The 16,640-nt window shown below is 43.8% G+C and overlaps 1 protein-coding gene across 3 annotated transcripts in view; it reads left to right on the forward strand.

Moving 5' to 3' along the window:
- CCM2L (CCM2 like scaffold protein) overlaps window positions 1-5,922 on the forward strand; it is a 128,732-nt gene extending 122,810 nt beyond the window's left edge. For all 3 annotated transcript variants that reach the window (XM_029613354.1, XM_029613356.1, XM_029613357.1), the window contains one exon: window positions 4,081-5,922. In XM_029613354.1, the coding sequence (XP_029469214.1) occupies window positions 4,081-4,343 (263 nt within the window). In that variant the 3' untranslated portion in view covers window positions 4,344-5,922. The remainder of the gene's footprint in view (window positions 1-4,080) is intronic.
- The last annotated feature ends 10,718 nt before the right edge of the window (window positions 5,923-16,640 follow it).

Consider the following 16,640-nt stretch of genomic DNA (forward strand, 5'->3'; position numbering starts at 1 on the left):
AACTCCACGCTCTGGACAGCTGCCAAGTGGGCTGTCCTGGCCCACCCCGCCCTTCCCAGACCACGCCCCCCAGTCTACCCCTTTTACAGGGCCCAACTCTTCTGCACGTAATGGTTATGCATGTGGCTGGGCCCATTCTAAAATGTGCGTGGCACACACAAGGCCCAGCCATGCGTGTAACCCCCCATTTTTACACACGTGGCCATTTTAAAATCAGGCCTTAAAATATAAAAACAATTAAACATACACACAATAAATTACTTTCAATTATTTCCATAGTTTGCTCTGCTCCCACTCTCCTCTCTTTCCATATTACACCTATGATTACAACCATGCATTTACTTTTTTCAGAAGGTCAAATAATTCCCCTCTAATCTGACATCAACTAGGAGGGCGTTCTGTAATACGGGAGCCGTGATGGAAAAAGTCCTAGCCCACAAATGAATGTGCCTCAATTCTTTAAAAGTAGGAATAACTACGTGAGACCCCAGAATGAACTGCAATGACCACTGCAACCTTTTTCAGCAAATAATGGGGCCCAGCCCTCTCAATACCCAAAATGTCAATGTCAAGATCTTAAATTGTGACCTTAGTTGTATAGGGAGCCAATGTAATTTATATAAAATTTGCTGAATTGCCATCTTATGAGGCACTCCCTTCACTAACTTGAGCCACAGTATTCTGAATAACCTGGAGCCTAATAAGCTTTTCTGAAAGGCTCCCATTAAAGCTAACAAACGGAGAGGAACGGTAAACACCAAGTGAACTTTTTTGGGGCATTTATCTCAATAAAGTTCACTTGGTGTTTACTGTTCCTCTCCGTTTGGTTGCTACTTGCAATATTGGATCGGTTTCCGGTTTGTTTCTTTGGACCTTCCCATAAAAGCTACTACAGTAATCCAGCTGAGATGTAATCGATGCCTGGATCACTGTTGAACACAGATGGGGCAGATATTCAAAGCATGTTCAGTGCTATTTAGCAGGATAAGCAGGACTTATGTGGCTAAGTAGGTGCCGCTGAATATACGCCTATGTTCAGCAGTTGCTGCTTAGCTGTATAAGTCCCTTACATGGCTAAAATTTACACGCATAAAAAATAGGTGTGTACTGGGCGGATTAGGGCAGAGCAAGTTAGCCTTATAACTTATATGGATAATTACCAATATTTGGAATTAACTGCATAAGTATATATGAAAGTTTAGACATCCCATAGAGCAGGTTTACTTCTCTGGCATATAAAATATGCATATATTCAGCGGCTTCACCGTGCTGCTGAATATGCATCATAACTTATCCGGCTAATAGGGTCATTTATCAAATAGCATTATGGCGTTTTCGCATGTGTTATACACCTTTAACGCATGCGAAAACGCCTTTAATGCATGTGATAGCACCATAATGTATGGTGCGATGCAAATCAGAAAAAAAGGAGTTAGGGACGAGAGTGGGTTGGGTTTACCGTAGCCCTATTGCACTGCTTTACCATGCGATAGGTTGCATTAAGGCTTTATTGCATTGTGTTCTCAAATGCCAGTTTTAGTAGTTTTAGATAGCCAGTTTTAGTAAGAGAGAGAGAGAGAGAGACTAGCCATAATGCCCTAACACTAGGTAAGTATTTATATCTCTATGGGAGGCCCATTAGTGTAGGGGTTAAGGGCCACTTTGATATTCAAAGTGAGATGTACGAATAGAACAGTGCTCTCTTGTGAAGATTTGATGACCTTTGGAGTGAGGAAACTCACTCAAAGATGAGATTTGTGCAATGTTCTCTCAACCTAGCTTGATGGACTCTCTACCTGAGTAACATCAAGCTAGGTTGAGAGAACATTGCACAAATCTGAGAGATTCAGCAGTGTTATGTCGGCACAGACTTGTTATTTGAAAAGTGAAAACATGAAACAAGTTGTCAGATAAGTGCTTGTTTCCATTAAGATGTCGGGACATGTTTCAGATTTATTGAATGTGTGAAAATTTGCCCGTTCAGAAACACAGAACGCATAAAGTTTGCTCTGTTCTGAAGAATCTATCTATTGTGCTACTCAGTTAATTCAAGTTGCCATGATTTAAAATCAAGTTGATAATACCAAGTTGCTGGACAATTTATTTCAACAATAGTAGAAATAATTTACATTACATCTTATGAACAGATTCAAATCAAGTTTCATTTGGGCAACACCAACTTGCTTGGCAAATTATCGCCATAACAACAGACACTTTCTATAGTACATTTAGTGATTTATCAATATATTTAGAAGGAACATGCATTAAGTTCATCTTTTTTTTTAGTAAAATAATAAAAAGAGATAAAAAGACCGATGATAGACACAGAAGCTCATCAGCCAGTTGTTTCAATCAGATACTTTGCCACTCCTGAGGTCTTTTCTCTTATCATAAAAAATATATAAAATATTTAAAATTAAGAATCGGAAATGTTAAAAATTTGCAATATAATAAAAATAAACTTTTTAGCAACATAACATTTAATTTTAGCAGCTAGTCATTTATTCACAAATAAAATAGCTGCATGCCTGGATACGGGCCGACATATGTGTGCACATGTGCCAGTTTGAAACTTACCGTCCCTCTAAACACAATTTATCATATACAACTTCTTAAAATTTATCCTCATCAATTTTCCCTCATGTCTACTTATTAACCTCACGATGTCCTCCACTCTGGACATTTCAAAGAGAAATCTCTAAAGCTCCTATCAATACCAAATGCTCTGATCAAGGAACCAATCTGGAACCCAAAATTTGAACATTACTCTACTCCACTAAAGGCCCAGAAGCAAATACTAAATCTAACATGTGTCCATATTTGTGGGCTGGAAAATCCACCAACAAATATGGTGTATTTTCCATATTTGGAAGTCCATATCCCTGAAATAGGTAAGAAAACACTGAGCTAAAACATTGGTACAATCATCACAATGCAAATTAAAATTACTTAAAAATAGCAAAAGAGGAAATCTCATTATAATTTCAGAAATAAAATCTAGAGAAAAAAAGCTTCCCTTGAGTAATACCTGTCGGTTGATAAATCAGCAATATCCCAATAATTCAACCCGCATCTCTTCATAAAAGCTAACGTTCCCCATCATCAAATGATGACTTAATTTGAGCCACCAACCAATTTAATGTATAAATTACTGCCACATCCTCACCCTTTTTACCAATTCTACAAGCAAAATAAATTTGATACACCTCAGGGTATAATTGTGACAGAGATACCCCACCCTTCACTGTTAACCATGTCTCAGTAAAAAAAAATAAAATAGAAAATCCAGTTTAAGTTCCATAATTAAATCATGAATTTCTAAAGATTTCTTCTGTACTGAACAAGAATTTAGCAAAGCAAAAGATGGAACTAATCTATTACTTCTCAAAACCCTTCCGACTGTAATATCTGTAAGTCATTTTCTCCTATTTTTAAACAATTTCTTAACACATGAGAACTTAGCAGAATACAGATTTTGATCCATAATCAAAGGAATAGTATTTACCATTAATAACATCAAATTCAATACTTAACCAGTAAATCCAGTTCACCTATGGCCCACCCATTTTTTAAAATAGTGGGTGATGTCAGCAGCCAGTGGGCGAGATCATCCCCGTCACTTTGGGTGGTGGAATTTGAGAGCTCAACATCTGGCTCACTTCAGCACAAGATGGATAAGGGGTAGAATGGCTGCCTCTAGTAATGGCAATTTTAAAACCCTCCAGAGCCACTACCCGAAGCAGATATTAACAGCAGTAGTAGTTCTCACAGCGGCCACCATCCACGTTTACTCCAAATGTATCACCTTTAAAAGTCTATCTTAGATAGCAAATTTTCATGTGGCATTCTTCCTGCTGTTATGCTTGCAGGCCTGGTTTGTATATAGTACACTCTCTGCTGTTATGCCTCAAAGTTATATTTCAGTATAGCTGTCAATTCTGTTTACTTTAAGTGGCAGCAATAGACTTTTTTTTAACAAATATGGTCAATTATCATAAGTAAGCATCTGAAATAGGAAGTTATAATCATGTTATTCTATTAGCTTGACTGTTCTATAGCTGTAAATTTATGCACCTTTAGGTATGAGACCTTTCATTCCTGATCAGGACATTGGCTACTTTGAAAATTTCCTGGAGAGTATTGGCATCCGGGAAGGTGGAATTCTGACTGATAGTTTTGGGAGGATAAAGCGAAGTATGAGCAGCACATCTGCCTCTGCAGTGCGCAGTTATGACAGCTGGTCACTCCGCTCTGAATCAGAGTCCTTCAACAAGATGATTACTGGCATCACGCATGACATCGAGGCACTAGCTCAGGACGAAGAGGAGGATAACTATTTGTGAAGGCACCAAGATTCACATATCAGTGATGAATGGGTTAAGCTCTTGTCATTTATGAAATAATGTGTGAAATCTTACTTGTGATATACTTTGAAGACTGTCATTGAATGGTGTTAAATATTTAGGAGCATGGACCTTTATAATAATATTTAAAATGAATATTGTAAACCCCCTTTTAAGGGAAAAGGATCTCAATACAAGTTCTACAAACTAAGTAAACTGCTTAAATGTAATGCATTGTCTTCTAAGTAGATAACAGAGAACAATAAGGAACACAAATGTCACCCTCTATCACAGTCATATTTACCTCAGCGAAAGCGCAGGTAATGCTTGCTCCTCAGATTAATCAGAGATTAATATTCAGTGGGCCGGAGATTAGGAAGGTTACTCAGGTAACTATTCAGATGTTCAGTGGAACAAAGCCAGATAAGTGTGCCATTGAATATACTTTGTTAATTTTAGGATTGATATTTTTCCAACCAGACTTACCTGGCTAACTTTAGCTGGGTAGTGCTGATTGCCTACATACCTGCTTCTTTTTAACTAGCTAGATTCTGTACAGGTAATGAGCTACCCAAACAAAATTTAGCTGGAAAGACTGAAATCTTAAAGGTGAATTTTCATACCCACGTGCGGTTCCCAGCGCGCGCACATGGATGCGCTGATTTTATAACATGTGCACGCCAACGCACGCATGCTATAAAATCATCTGCCCGCAATAAAGGAGCAGACTGGGAGGGAACTTCCTAAAAGCCCTACCTACCCTTTCCCCCTATCCTCCCTGACCCCTAAAACCCCTCTAGCTATTTTATTTTATAGTTACTGCTCTCTGGAGCAGTAGTAACTTGAGCACGCCAGCTGGCTGCTGGAGCACACTGTCCCGGCCAGCCCCTGCCACACCCCTGGGCAGCCCCATTTTTTTTTTTTTTGCCGGCTCTTCAGTATGTACTGGGAGATACGTGTGGCCACGAGCCTTTAAAAATCCCCACGGTGTGCGTGTGGCCTGGCCAAACGCATATCTCTGGTTTTTTACATGCGTCGGCATTTTAAGATTTATCTGTTAGGTTTTGTCTTGGTAAAACCCTTTGAATATTGACCTCTCAGAATTTTTCAAGATGAAATAGACTGCAGTTCCTCCACTGATATGAATGCAACATCATAATTACTCCATTGTCAGAATGATTTATAGCATGAAATACCTCTGGCACTCAGGAACAATGTGAATCAAGTAGTATAGGAACAGACCAGTTTATTGAAGCAATAAAATGTTTGAGCACATATAACACACCAACACAAGAATATTTCATAAAACGTTTGGAATCATTTGGTTGGATAGAACAGTCAAAGCATATGATTCTATAAGGTAGGGTATCTCATCTTTTCTGTCCTTAAGAAGCAATTAAAAAGTTCAGCATGTATATGCAGTCGCTTAAGAATTTTGTATCCTATTGTTCACCATTGTTTTGCTTCTTGCAGGGCTGCAGCCTCCAGAAACAGGATGGGCAGTTGCTCACTTCTTTAGTTTGCTTTTTCCTGCCAACTATAGGTGTCTGTAGTTGTACTAGCCTATGCAAATAAAATAAAACCATTAAGATTCCTCCTTAGATGGCTGGCAAAATGGGAAAAGATAGGGGACAGATGGCTTCCCCCTTCCCCAGTATCTATCCCCTGCCCTCCCTTACTCCATATTTCAAATGTCTGAGAGAATGCTGTACAGGTTTCTCCCCTTCCTCTCCCCCTCACTCTGCAAATTCTGAAGAGGACATCTCTCTGGCCTCAGCTCAACAAATGTTCCAGTAGAGGAAATGATAACAGGAATTACACACACACACAAACTATATACAATCTCTTCACTGGGAAAATAGCAATGATGTAACAGTTAATATATCTGAGTTTTCTTCATACAAAAGTATTGTACCACCAAAAATGTGTTCAATTCTCCTAAAATCAGAGGGTACAAAATTAAGGTTTGCAAGATCTTTGTGATGTTTGTTATATTGCCATGCAAACCTTGTGTGTCAGGACATGGAGAACAAGTCATGCAATTTGAAGAAATAGTTTAGCAAGACATCACCTGGGAACAGACTTTACCCGAGAACTTCATACGTCAGCTGTAAAAGGTTGAAAGAACATGTGTCTGCCATCATGGCTAGATGGTGCTGTGAAAGAGGCCATCAAAGCCAAAAAGGCATCCTTTAAAAATGGAAACAGGACCTAATGAAGAAAATAAGCAAGTTTGCTTACCGTAAACGGTATTTCCGTAGCTAGAAGGATGAATTAGCCATGCTGTCTGGGAGGCATCCACGGTGACCTGCAGGCGGAGTTTTCCTCAGGAGTCACAGAGTTTTGAACTCTGTGCGGCTGTGTGGTCATCTTCCCCCTCCTCAGTCTGTTAGTAAGCAAGCTGTACTGTGAAGTGGAATAAATTCAAGATTGTCTAGGGAGGTGGGTGGGTTTGCATGGCTAATTTATCCTGCTATCTACGGAAACACCGTTTACAGTACGCAAACTTGCTTTTTCCCATCCATAACAGGCTGAATTAGCCATGCTGTCTGGGCATCCCAAGCCCTTGGGTTGTGTCCTGTGAGGGTCATGTCTTCGAAGTCCAGGGACACAAGCCATAATTGAAGGTAGACAGTCTTTTGAGGAAGCTGGACAAGACTGCGGAGCCCACTGCAGCATCGGAGGTCGCTTGTTGGTGCAGACAGTAGTGTGATGTGAACATGCACATAGAGGACCATGTGGCTGCCTTGCATATCTCTAGCAGTGGCACCTTTCTGAGATGGGCAACAGAGGTTGCTGTGGCTCGTATTTGATGAGCATGAACCCTTCCTTTCAGCACAGTTGATCGTTTCGCATAGCAGAAATGAATACATTGTGACAGCCAGCTAGCGATAGTTCTCTTGGAGACGGGTTGACCAGGAGCATTAGGGTTAAAGGAGAGGAAGAGCTGTGAGGGTCTGGAGGGTGTTTGAGTTCTCTGTTTATAGTAAGCTAAGGCTCTTTTACAATCCAGTGTATGAAGGAGGTGATCCCTTTCATTTTGGTGGGGTTTTGGTACGAAGGTCGGCAAGGTTATTGTTTAATTGAGATGAAAAGGGGATACCACCTTGGGCAGGAAGGTGGGGTGAGGGCGAAGGGTAACCTTGTCATGGTAGAACTCCAAATAAAGTGGGTAGTGAACTAAGGCTTGATGTTCACTAACTCTTCTAGTTGAAGTGACTGCCACCAGAAACACTACATTCCAAGTGAGATACTTCACATGGCAGGTGTCTAAAGGTTCAAAGGGAGGCTTCATGAGTTGTTGTAAAACTATCGGTGGCTTTACTACTGGTGGTTAGAGGCGAAGCATGCCCCACATAAACCTAGAGACGAGTGGGTAACTGGAAATGGGTAGTCCATTCTGAGGGTGATGAAAGGTTGCGATGGCACTGATATGCACCCTCACAGAGGCCAGTCTGGTAGAGAGTGTGAAGGTATTCCAGGAGGTTGGTAGGAGAGCAGGAGAATGGATCTAGCTCCCTCGATTTGCACCATTCAGAATAGCGATACCATTTCCCGTTGTAGTTGAGTCTGGTAGAAGGCTTTCTGGAGGCAATGAGGATGTCTTCTATGTGCGAAGAAAGATGGAGGTGCATTAATACTATCCTTTCAATCTCCATGCCATGAGGTGAAGGGATAGATTAATCAGGAGGAGGAGCATCCCCCCTTCCTGAGTTAGAAGTGTTCGGCTGGTCCCTAGGGAGATGGGTGGGGCCACAGAAAGCCGTATGAGATAAGCATACCATGGTTGTCTCGGCCAAGCTGGAGCTATAAGAATCAAGTCTGCTCATCTTGAATGCATTTCCTGGAGATGAGGGGAATGGGAGGATAGGCGTAGAGTAAGCCCTCCGTCCATGGGATGAGGAAGGCATCCGGAGCATAGCGTTTCCTGCTGGGGTAAATGGAGCAGAATTTTGGAACTTGCCGGTTGCTCTCCGTGGCAAAGAGGTCCATTGTCGGGAAGCCCCACTGCTGAAAGATGTTGAGGGCTACATCCCGGTTTAAGGACCATTCGTATGAGTGGAAAACCCTGCTGAGGCGATCCGCCATGATGTTGTCTAGTCCCGGGAGGTAAGTGGCCTGGAGCAATAAGTTGACAGACTCTGCCCACCAGAGAATTCGTATCGCTTCCCGACAGAGTGTCCAGGAACCTGATCCTCCTTCCTTGTTTATGTAAAACATGGCGACTTGATTGTCTGTGTATACCATAAGGCGGGTCCTTGGACCTGAGTGGAGAAGGCTTGTAGGGCATTCCATATCACTCAGAGTTCCAGGAGGTTTATTTGACAGCAGGGTTCTTCGGGGGACCACAGGCCCTGGTGTCTTGAGATTGGCTAGGTGGGCTCCCCAACCCTTCCTGGAAGCATCCATCATGAGTATGAGTTGGTGTGGAGGAGATCGGAATAGTGTCCCTCTGGAGAGATCTGTGAGGGATAACCACCACTGGATGCCCTTGGTCATGGCTTTTGTCAGTGATTGCAGAAATTGAGACCACTGACGCTTGAGGCCCCATTGTAAACGGCGCATGTGGAGTCTTGTGTGAGGCACGACATGAATAACTGCCGCCATATGGCCCAAGAGTTTGAGTACTTGATGCACAGAGGGGTGAGGATCGTTGCACAAGTGTTGTGCCAAGGAGAAGATCGTGTGGGCTCTGTCTTGTGGAAGGTAAGCCCATCCTGCAACTGTGTCGATCTGGGCCCCAATGAACTGTAGTAGTTGGGTAGGCTGTAGGTTTGATTTCTCGTAATTGATTAGGAATCCCAGACTCTGCAGACAATTGATCGTGCGCAGAGTGTGCGCATTCAAGGTATCTGTTTCCGAGGCTACCAACAGCCAGTCTTCCAGATGGGGAAGATTTGGATGCAAAGTCGTCGAAGATGAGCCACTACCACCGCTAGACATTTGGTGAACACTCTTGGGGCTGAGGAGAGGCCAAAAGGGAGTACCTTGTATTGGTAGTGCCTCCCCTGGATCCAAAATCAGAGGTAGCGCCAGGAAGATCGGTGCATTGGTATATGAGAGTATGCATCCTTCAGGTCAATGGAGCACATCCAGTTGTTGGGTTGTAGAAGAGGGAGAATGGACTTGAGAGAGGTCATCTTGAATTTTTCTCTCTGAATGTATTTGTTGAGGTCTCGTAAGTCTAGGATTAGGCGGAGTCCACCCGACTTTTTTGGGATGAGGAAATATTTGGCATAAAATTCCTGCCCCTCTTTCTGTTGCGGTATCTCCTAGATGGACCACTGATGTAATAAATTAGAGACTTCCGCTTGTAGAGATGGTAGATATGGAATAGCATGCCCCAGGAAATAAGATTACAGAACAATTACAAGCTTTTCAAAGCAAGTATAAAAACCTAGCTTTTTAAACAAGCTTTCTACAGAACAAACGGAGAATAAGTTGAGAAATAAAACTGGCAGTAACACTCCAAACAACCAGCACTCAATTTTAATGTTAATTAATAGTATACAACACACTTTTGAAAAGGACAAGATTTGTGACACTCACTCAAATAGTCTTTATTTTGAATTTTGTTGTAACTGAAACCTTTTGGTACCATTATACTCGTATCCCAGTTCTTTATTGAACATAACCATTTGTGCCTTTATGTAAACCGTTGTGATGGTATCTAACTTAACGATGGTATAGAAAAGATTTTAAATAAATAAATAAATAAATACTTGGGCAGTCATCACTCGAAGAGGGGCTATGGGAGGGAGTGGAGGAGAGCTCTTGAAGTTTAAGCGATAACCTTCTCGAATTATATCTAGATCCCAACGGTTGGTCGTGATCAATTCCCAGGCATTGAAAAATTGTGTTAAAATGTCCTCCTATGTAGTGCGATGGAGCTGGATCGACAATCTTCAAAAATTCGGAGTCGGTTTCTGAGGAGTGGCCGGGCTCTGCCTTGGCTGCCTTTGTTGGCGTGGTCTTGAGCATGACAGTTGCAACTGAGATTGAGGTCTCGGCTGTGTATACGGTTGTGACCAGTAGGGTACATAAGGTCGGTACTAACGCCTGTGATACGGCATCCTCTGGTAAGAGGCAGTTTGCTGATCTGAGGGTGATGATAGTGATAGCACAGCAACATTCGTTCCTTAAGTTGGGACATAGTTTCTCAGAACTTGTCACCGAACAGATTATCTCCTTTGCATGGTAGGTCCGCAATGTTTTCATGTACATCTTCGCGAATAGCACATGCTCTTAACCATGCTAAGCGTTGCGCAGTGATTGCTGCTGCCGACGTTCGAGCAGACGTTTCGAAGGCGTCATAGATCATTCTTAGCAAATGATGTAGGCCTTCTTCCATATCCAGGAAGGGTTGGGGCAAGGATCCCTTGGTGGAGGTCGAGAGACAGGTAGGTCGTAAGGCTTGTAAGCACTCATAGAGGTATTGTGTAACCTAAAATTGATGGTGGTGAATCTTCAAGGATAGCATTGCGGCATGATAGGTCTTCCACCTGAAGTCATCCAAATATTGGTGGTCTTTACCTGGAGGCACATTAGAGTGTTATTTAGATTTCTTGGCTTTATTCATAGCCGATTCTACTACAATGGAATTATGCGGTAGTTGCACTGATGCACAGAATATCGAATTTCACATACAAAATTTTAAATCTGTCTTTCGTGAAGTTGGGAGGTTAGAGAAAGGGGACTCCCACGTTTTGCTGAGTACCGCATCCAGAACTGGATGAGGCGGGAGGGCTGTAGGCTCAGGGGGAATTTAAAAAATGTTTAAGATACCCAGGACCTAAGAACGTGGGTCAGGGATCTTAACCATCTCCACCTTATTTATTTAATAATTTGTATATACCAATGTTTCATGAGAACATATCAAATCGGTTTACATTAGTTAACAAATATTCATTTAAAAATATATGCATTTCCAAAAGAAAAAGGAATTAAATGCATAGTTTCAAAATATAAATAAAAATAAAATAGTAAACTAAATAATCAAACATTTAGACAGTTAGAGAAGCAATAAAGTAAGAGTAAAGGTAATACAATCAACTATATATTTACAGTGGTATATAATCAGTAGGTTAAAGCAAGTTTGCTTATCGTAAACGGTGTTTCCGTAGATAGCAAGATGAATTAGCCATGCTGTCATGGGAACTGTCATTCAGGTCCGGGAGGCGGAGCTTTAACAAGCAGAGGCCAGAGTTTTGCTCTCTGCGGCTGCACGTGTATTCCCGCGCAGGAAAGTAACAGATTCTCCTAAGTCTGTGATTAAGCTTTAATGGAGTCGAAGAGACGACGACAGCCAGGGAGGAGGGAGGGTCAGCATGGCTAATTCATCCTGCTATCTACGGAAACACTGTTTACGGTAAGCAAACTTGCTTTTTCCCATTGATAGCAGGGCTGAATTAGCCATGCTGTCATGGGAGTCCCAAGCTCCTGATCACGTTGTTTGTGATGTGTATAGGCGTACGTGATCCATATTAGTGTGGCAGTCACCGTGGACAAAAGAGTAGAGATTGCAGGATTGCTTGCCCTATCTTCGGATCAGTGGCTGCTTGTTGATCAAGGCAGTAGTGGGATGTGAAGGTATGGAGCAATGACCATGTAGCCGCCTTACAAATGTCTATAGGCTGTACATTTTTTAGGTGTGCCAAGGAGGCCACCACTGCTCTGACTTGGTGAGCTTTGGGAACAGAATGTAGATATAATTTCTGTTTGTCATAGCAGAATTTGATGCACTGTGCTATCCAGCTGGAGATGGTGCATTTAGCCACTGGTAGTCCAGGTGCTTTTGGGTCGAAAGAGACAAATAGTTGAGAAACACGGGAGTCAGAGTGTATTCTCTCTTTGTAGTACGCTAACGCTCTTTTGCAGTCCAGTGTATGCAGTAGTTTTTCCCTATCATTAGAGTGAAGTTTAGGGAAAAAGATGGGTAGTTCTTTGGTTTGATTTAGATGGAATTGAGAAACCACCTTTGGCAGGAAGGATGGGTGAGTCCTGAGAACTACCTTTTGGTGATAAAACTGTAAATATGGAGCATAGTGGACTAAGGCTTGCAATTCACTGACTCGGCATACCTTCCATGTAAGGTATTTCATTTGTGCCGAGTCCATGGGTTCAAACGGGGGAAGCATGAGCTGTTCTAGAACTATGTTGAGGTTCCATGGAACTGGAGGCTTAGAGATCGGAGGACGAAGGTGAGTTAGCCCTTTAATGAAACGAGAGAGCAAGGGGTGATTGGAGATAGGAATATTGTTAACTGGTCTTTGATATGCCCCTATGGCACTAAGATGAACCCTAATGGATGATGTTCCTAGACCAGCTGTGTATAGTGTATGAAGGTAGTCCATGAGTAGCTCGGGTGAGCAGTCCAATTGTGTTATGCCCTTGGACGTGCACCAGGTAGAGTGGCGCTTCCATTTATAGCTATAATTTTTCCTAGTTGAGAGTTTCCTGGATTCTAACAAGATGAACTGCATTGAAGTGGAAACTCCCTGTTCTGTTAGAAGGAGCCGTTCAATCTCCATGCTGTCAAATAGAGAGATGAGTATAGCAGGAGCAGGAGCATCCCCTGTTCTTGGAACAGTAGATCTGGGCGATTCGGTAGTCGAATTGGGTCTTTGATGGATAGTCGTAGAAGGAAACTGTACCACTGCAGTCTGGGCCAGGGTGGGGCTACGAGTATCAGTTGAGCTCTGTCGGCTATGCACTTTTGAATTGTCCTGGTAATGAGTGGTATGGGAGGAAAGGCATACAGGATGCCCTTTGTCCACGGGATGAGGAAGGCATCCTGAGCGATTCTGAGCGGGCTGGGTCTGATTGAGCAGAAGTTGGTAACTTGAGCATTGATTTCCGTTGCAAAGAGATCTATCAAGGGTGTCCCCCATTGTATTTATTTATTTATTGTTTTTATATATCGACATTTGATCTCAATTGAGATATCACACCGGTTTACATTCAGGTACTGTAGGTATTTCTCTATCCCCAATCTAAGTTTTTGTACCTGAGGCAATGTAGGGTAAAGTGACTTGCCCAAGGTCACAAGGAGCGACAGCAGGGCTTGAACCTTGGTCTCCTGGTTCATAGTCCACTGCTCTAACCACTAGGCTATTCCTCCTCCCTGTGGGGCGGATTTTAAAAGGAGCGCGAATAGCCTACTTTTGTTTGCGCTCCAGGCGCAAACAAAAGTACGCTGGATTTTAGTAGATACGCGCGGAGCCGCGCGTATCTGCTAAAAACCTGGATCGGCGAGCGCAAGGCTATGGATTTTGTATAGCCGGCGCGCGCCGAGCCGCGCAGCCTACCCCCGTTCCCTCCAAGGCCACTCCGAAATCGGAGCGGCCTTGGAGGGAATCCTCTAACGCCCTCCCCTCACCTTCCCCTCCCTTCCTCTACCTAACCCACCCGCCCGGCCCTGTCTACACCTCCCCCTTATCTTTCTCCGGGGATTTACGCCTCCCAGAGGGAGGCGTAAATCCCCGCGCGCGAGCAGGCCTCCTGCGTGCCGGGCAGCGACCTGGGGGCGGGTACGGAGGGCGCGGCCACGCCCCCGGACCGCCCCGGGCCGTAGCCACGCCCCCATACCCGCCCCCAAAACGCTGCCGACACGCCTCCGAAACGCCGCGACGACCGGGCCCGCCCCCAGACACGCCCCCGACACGCCCCCCTTGGAGAACCCCGGGACTTACGCGAGTCCCGGGGCTCTGCGCGCGCCGGTAGGCCTATGTAAAATAGGCTTCCCGGCGCGCAGGGCCCTGCTCGCCTAAATCCGCACGGTTTTGGGCGGATTTAGGCGAGCAGGGCTCTGAAAATCCGCCCCTGTATGAATATATCGTGGGCTACATCTGAATTGAGTGCCTTTTGTGAGGATGAAAGATGCGACTTAGTCTGTCCGCTCTTGTATTTGCTACTCCCGGTAGGTAAGTTGCTTGCAAATGTATGCAATGTCGGTGAGCGTGTTCGAAGATTATCAGGGTCTCCTTGCATAGGGACCATGAACCGGACCCTTCTTGTTTGTTGATGTAAAACATCACCACTTGATTGTCCGTGTAGATCATGACCCTGCAGCCCTTCAGGTGGTCTTGAAACCCTTGTAGTGCATTTCGAATCGCTCTGAGTTCCAATAAATTTATTTGCAGAGTCTGCTTGGACATTGTCCATAAACCTTGTGTTTCGTAAATCTCGAAATGTGCTCCCCATCCCTTGCGAGACGCATTGGTGGTAAAGGCTGCGTTGTGAGGAGGGGGGCTGAATAATGCTCCCTTGGAAAGGGTGGAGTCCAGGAGCCACCATGCTATGTCTTTTCTCATCTCGGATGTTAGCGATAGTCTTTGTGTCAATGGTTGTGAGTGTTGTTTCCATTGACGCTTTAAGCCCCATTGCAGGCGTCGCATGAGTAGCCTGGTGTTTGGGACCGTGAAAATAGCTGCTGCCATGTGATCTAGGACTATTAAAACTTGTCTCGCCGAAGGTCTTTGAGTTTGGTTCAACAAATGGAGAAGTTGACGCATTTGTATTGCCCTGTCTTATGGTAGGTATACCCGGTTGCAAGTGGTGTCAGACATGCTCCTATGAATTGTAGCTTTTGTGTTGGCTGTAGATGTGATTTCTGAAAATTGATCACCAGCCCCAATTCCTGTAAGCACGCTATTACCCGTCGGAGATGATCGATCAAAACGTTCGGAGTCGAGGCTATTATCAACCAATCGTCCAGATATGGAAAGATGATCATACCCTGTTATCTGAGATAAGCCACCACCACTACCATGCATTTGGTGAAAACCCTGGGTGCAGCCGATAGTCCAAAGGGGAGAACCTTGTACTGGTAATGTTGATGCCTGTAGCAAAAGCATAGGTTACACTAAGAGGATGGATGAATTGGAATGTGTGTGTAAGCATCCTTCAGATCGATGGAACACATCCAATCGTTGGGTTGAATCAAAGGTAGGATCGATTTCAATGATACCATCTTGAATTTTTCTTTGGTCATGAACTTGTTCAACTCTCAAAGATCCAGTATGGAACGAAGGCCACCCAACTTCCTGGGAATGAGGAAATATGGGGAATAAAACCCTAAGTTTCGGGTTTTCAGAGAAATCAGTTGTATGGCTTGTTGTTTGTGCAATAAAGCAATCTCCTCCCCTAGTTGAGTTTGGGACCTTTGAGGCCTTTGAATTGAAAGGTGGGGTAATGTGGGTTTTGTGGTAAATTGGAGTTGGTAACCATGTTGTATGATCTCTAAAACCCATTGATTGGATGTTATTATCTCCCAGGCTGCTAGGCGAGAATGGATTCTGCCGGGTGGTGCTTGATGCTGTGGTGGTGGTTGAGGTATTAAAAAGATGGTGTTGATTTTATTGGGGCTGCCGGTTGTTGGGTCGGCTGCCTCTGGTTTCGTGACTTACCTCTCCGTTGATTTGGGGTCTGTTGTTGCGTTTGAGGACGCTGGTAAGATGGGTAAGACGGTGTACGAAATGACTGGTAAGACATGTAGGGTCTACGGGCATACGACTGTCGACGATTAGAGCCGTAATAGGGATGTGCAGATGAGTACTGAGGCTGCGATGTCAAGGACTGAACCGCTAGAGCTTCGTCTTTCAATTTGCCTACTGTTTCCTGAAAGTGCTCGCCAAATAAATTGTCTCCTGTACACGGGAGTTTAACTAGTTTTTCATGGAGATCTTCCCATATGGCACTGGAACGCAGCCATGCCATTCTGCGGGCTGCAATGGCTGTTGCAGACGCCCTGGAAGATGTCTCAAATCCTTCATATATCGCCCTCAAAAGGTGTCTAGAACACTCTTCCATATCATGGAGAGGTGGTGGTACCTGGTCTCCAGTCGATGTAAGCATACCTTTTCTGGCTTGTATGCACTCATACAGATATTGTACCATTTAGAACTGATGGTGCATAATGCAGGCATTTAACATTGCATTCTGGTACATCTTTCTTCCAAACTCATCTAGATATCGGTTGTCTTTGCCTGGTGGATAGGCGGTATGTGTCTTTGCCGTCTTAAATCTTTGCACCACAGATTCGACGACAATTGATGTATGTGGTAATTGTGGCATATATAGTGCGATGTTTTCCACATTCGGAATTTTATATCTGTCTTCCTAGAAACCGCTGACAGAGAGGCATGGGTTCCCCTGGAGAGACATGGGTTCCCCTGGAGCATCAAAAATCTTCAGGAGACCCATGGTTTCCGTTCTATGATCCATATCCTTTTGGACCTCAAGGTGTAATATCGTACCCAGTTTTTCTAAAACTTTCGGGTAGGTGAGGTCCTCTGG

This window comes from Rhinatrema bivittatum, chromosome 8, assembly GCF_901001135.1.
Source record: "Rhinatrema bivittatum chromosome 8, aRhiBiv1.1, whole genome shotgun sequence".
In the NCBI taxonomy this organism is placed as follows: Eukaryota; Metazoa; Chordata; class Amphibia; order Gymnophiona; family Rhinatrematidae; genus Rhinatrema; species Rhinatrema bivittatum.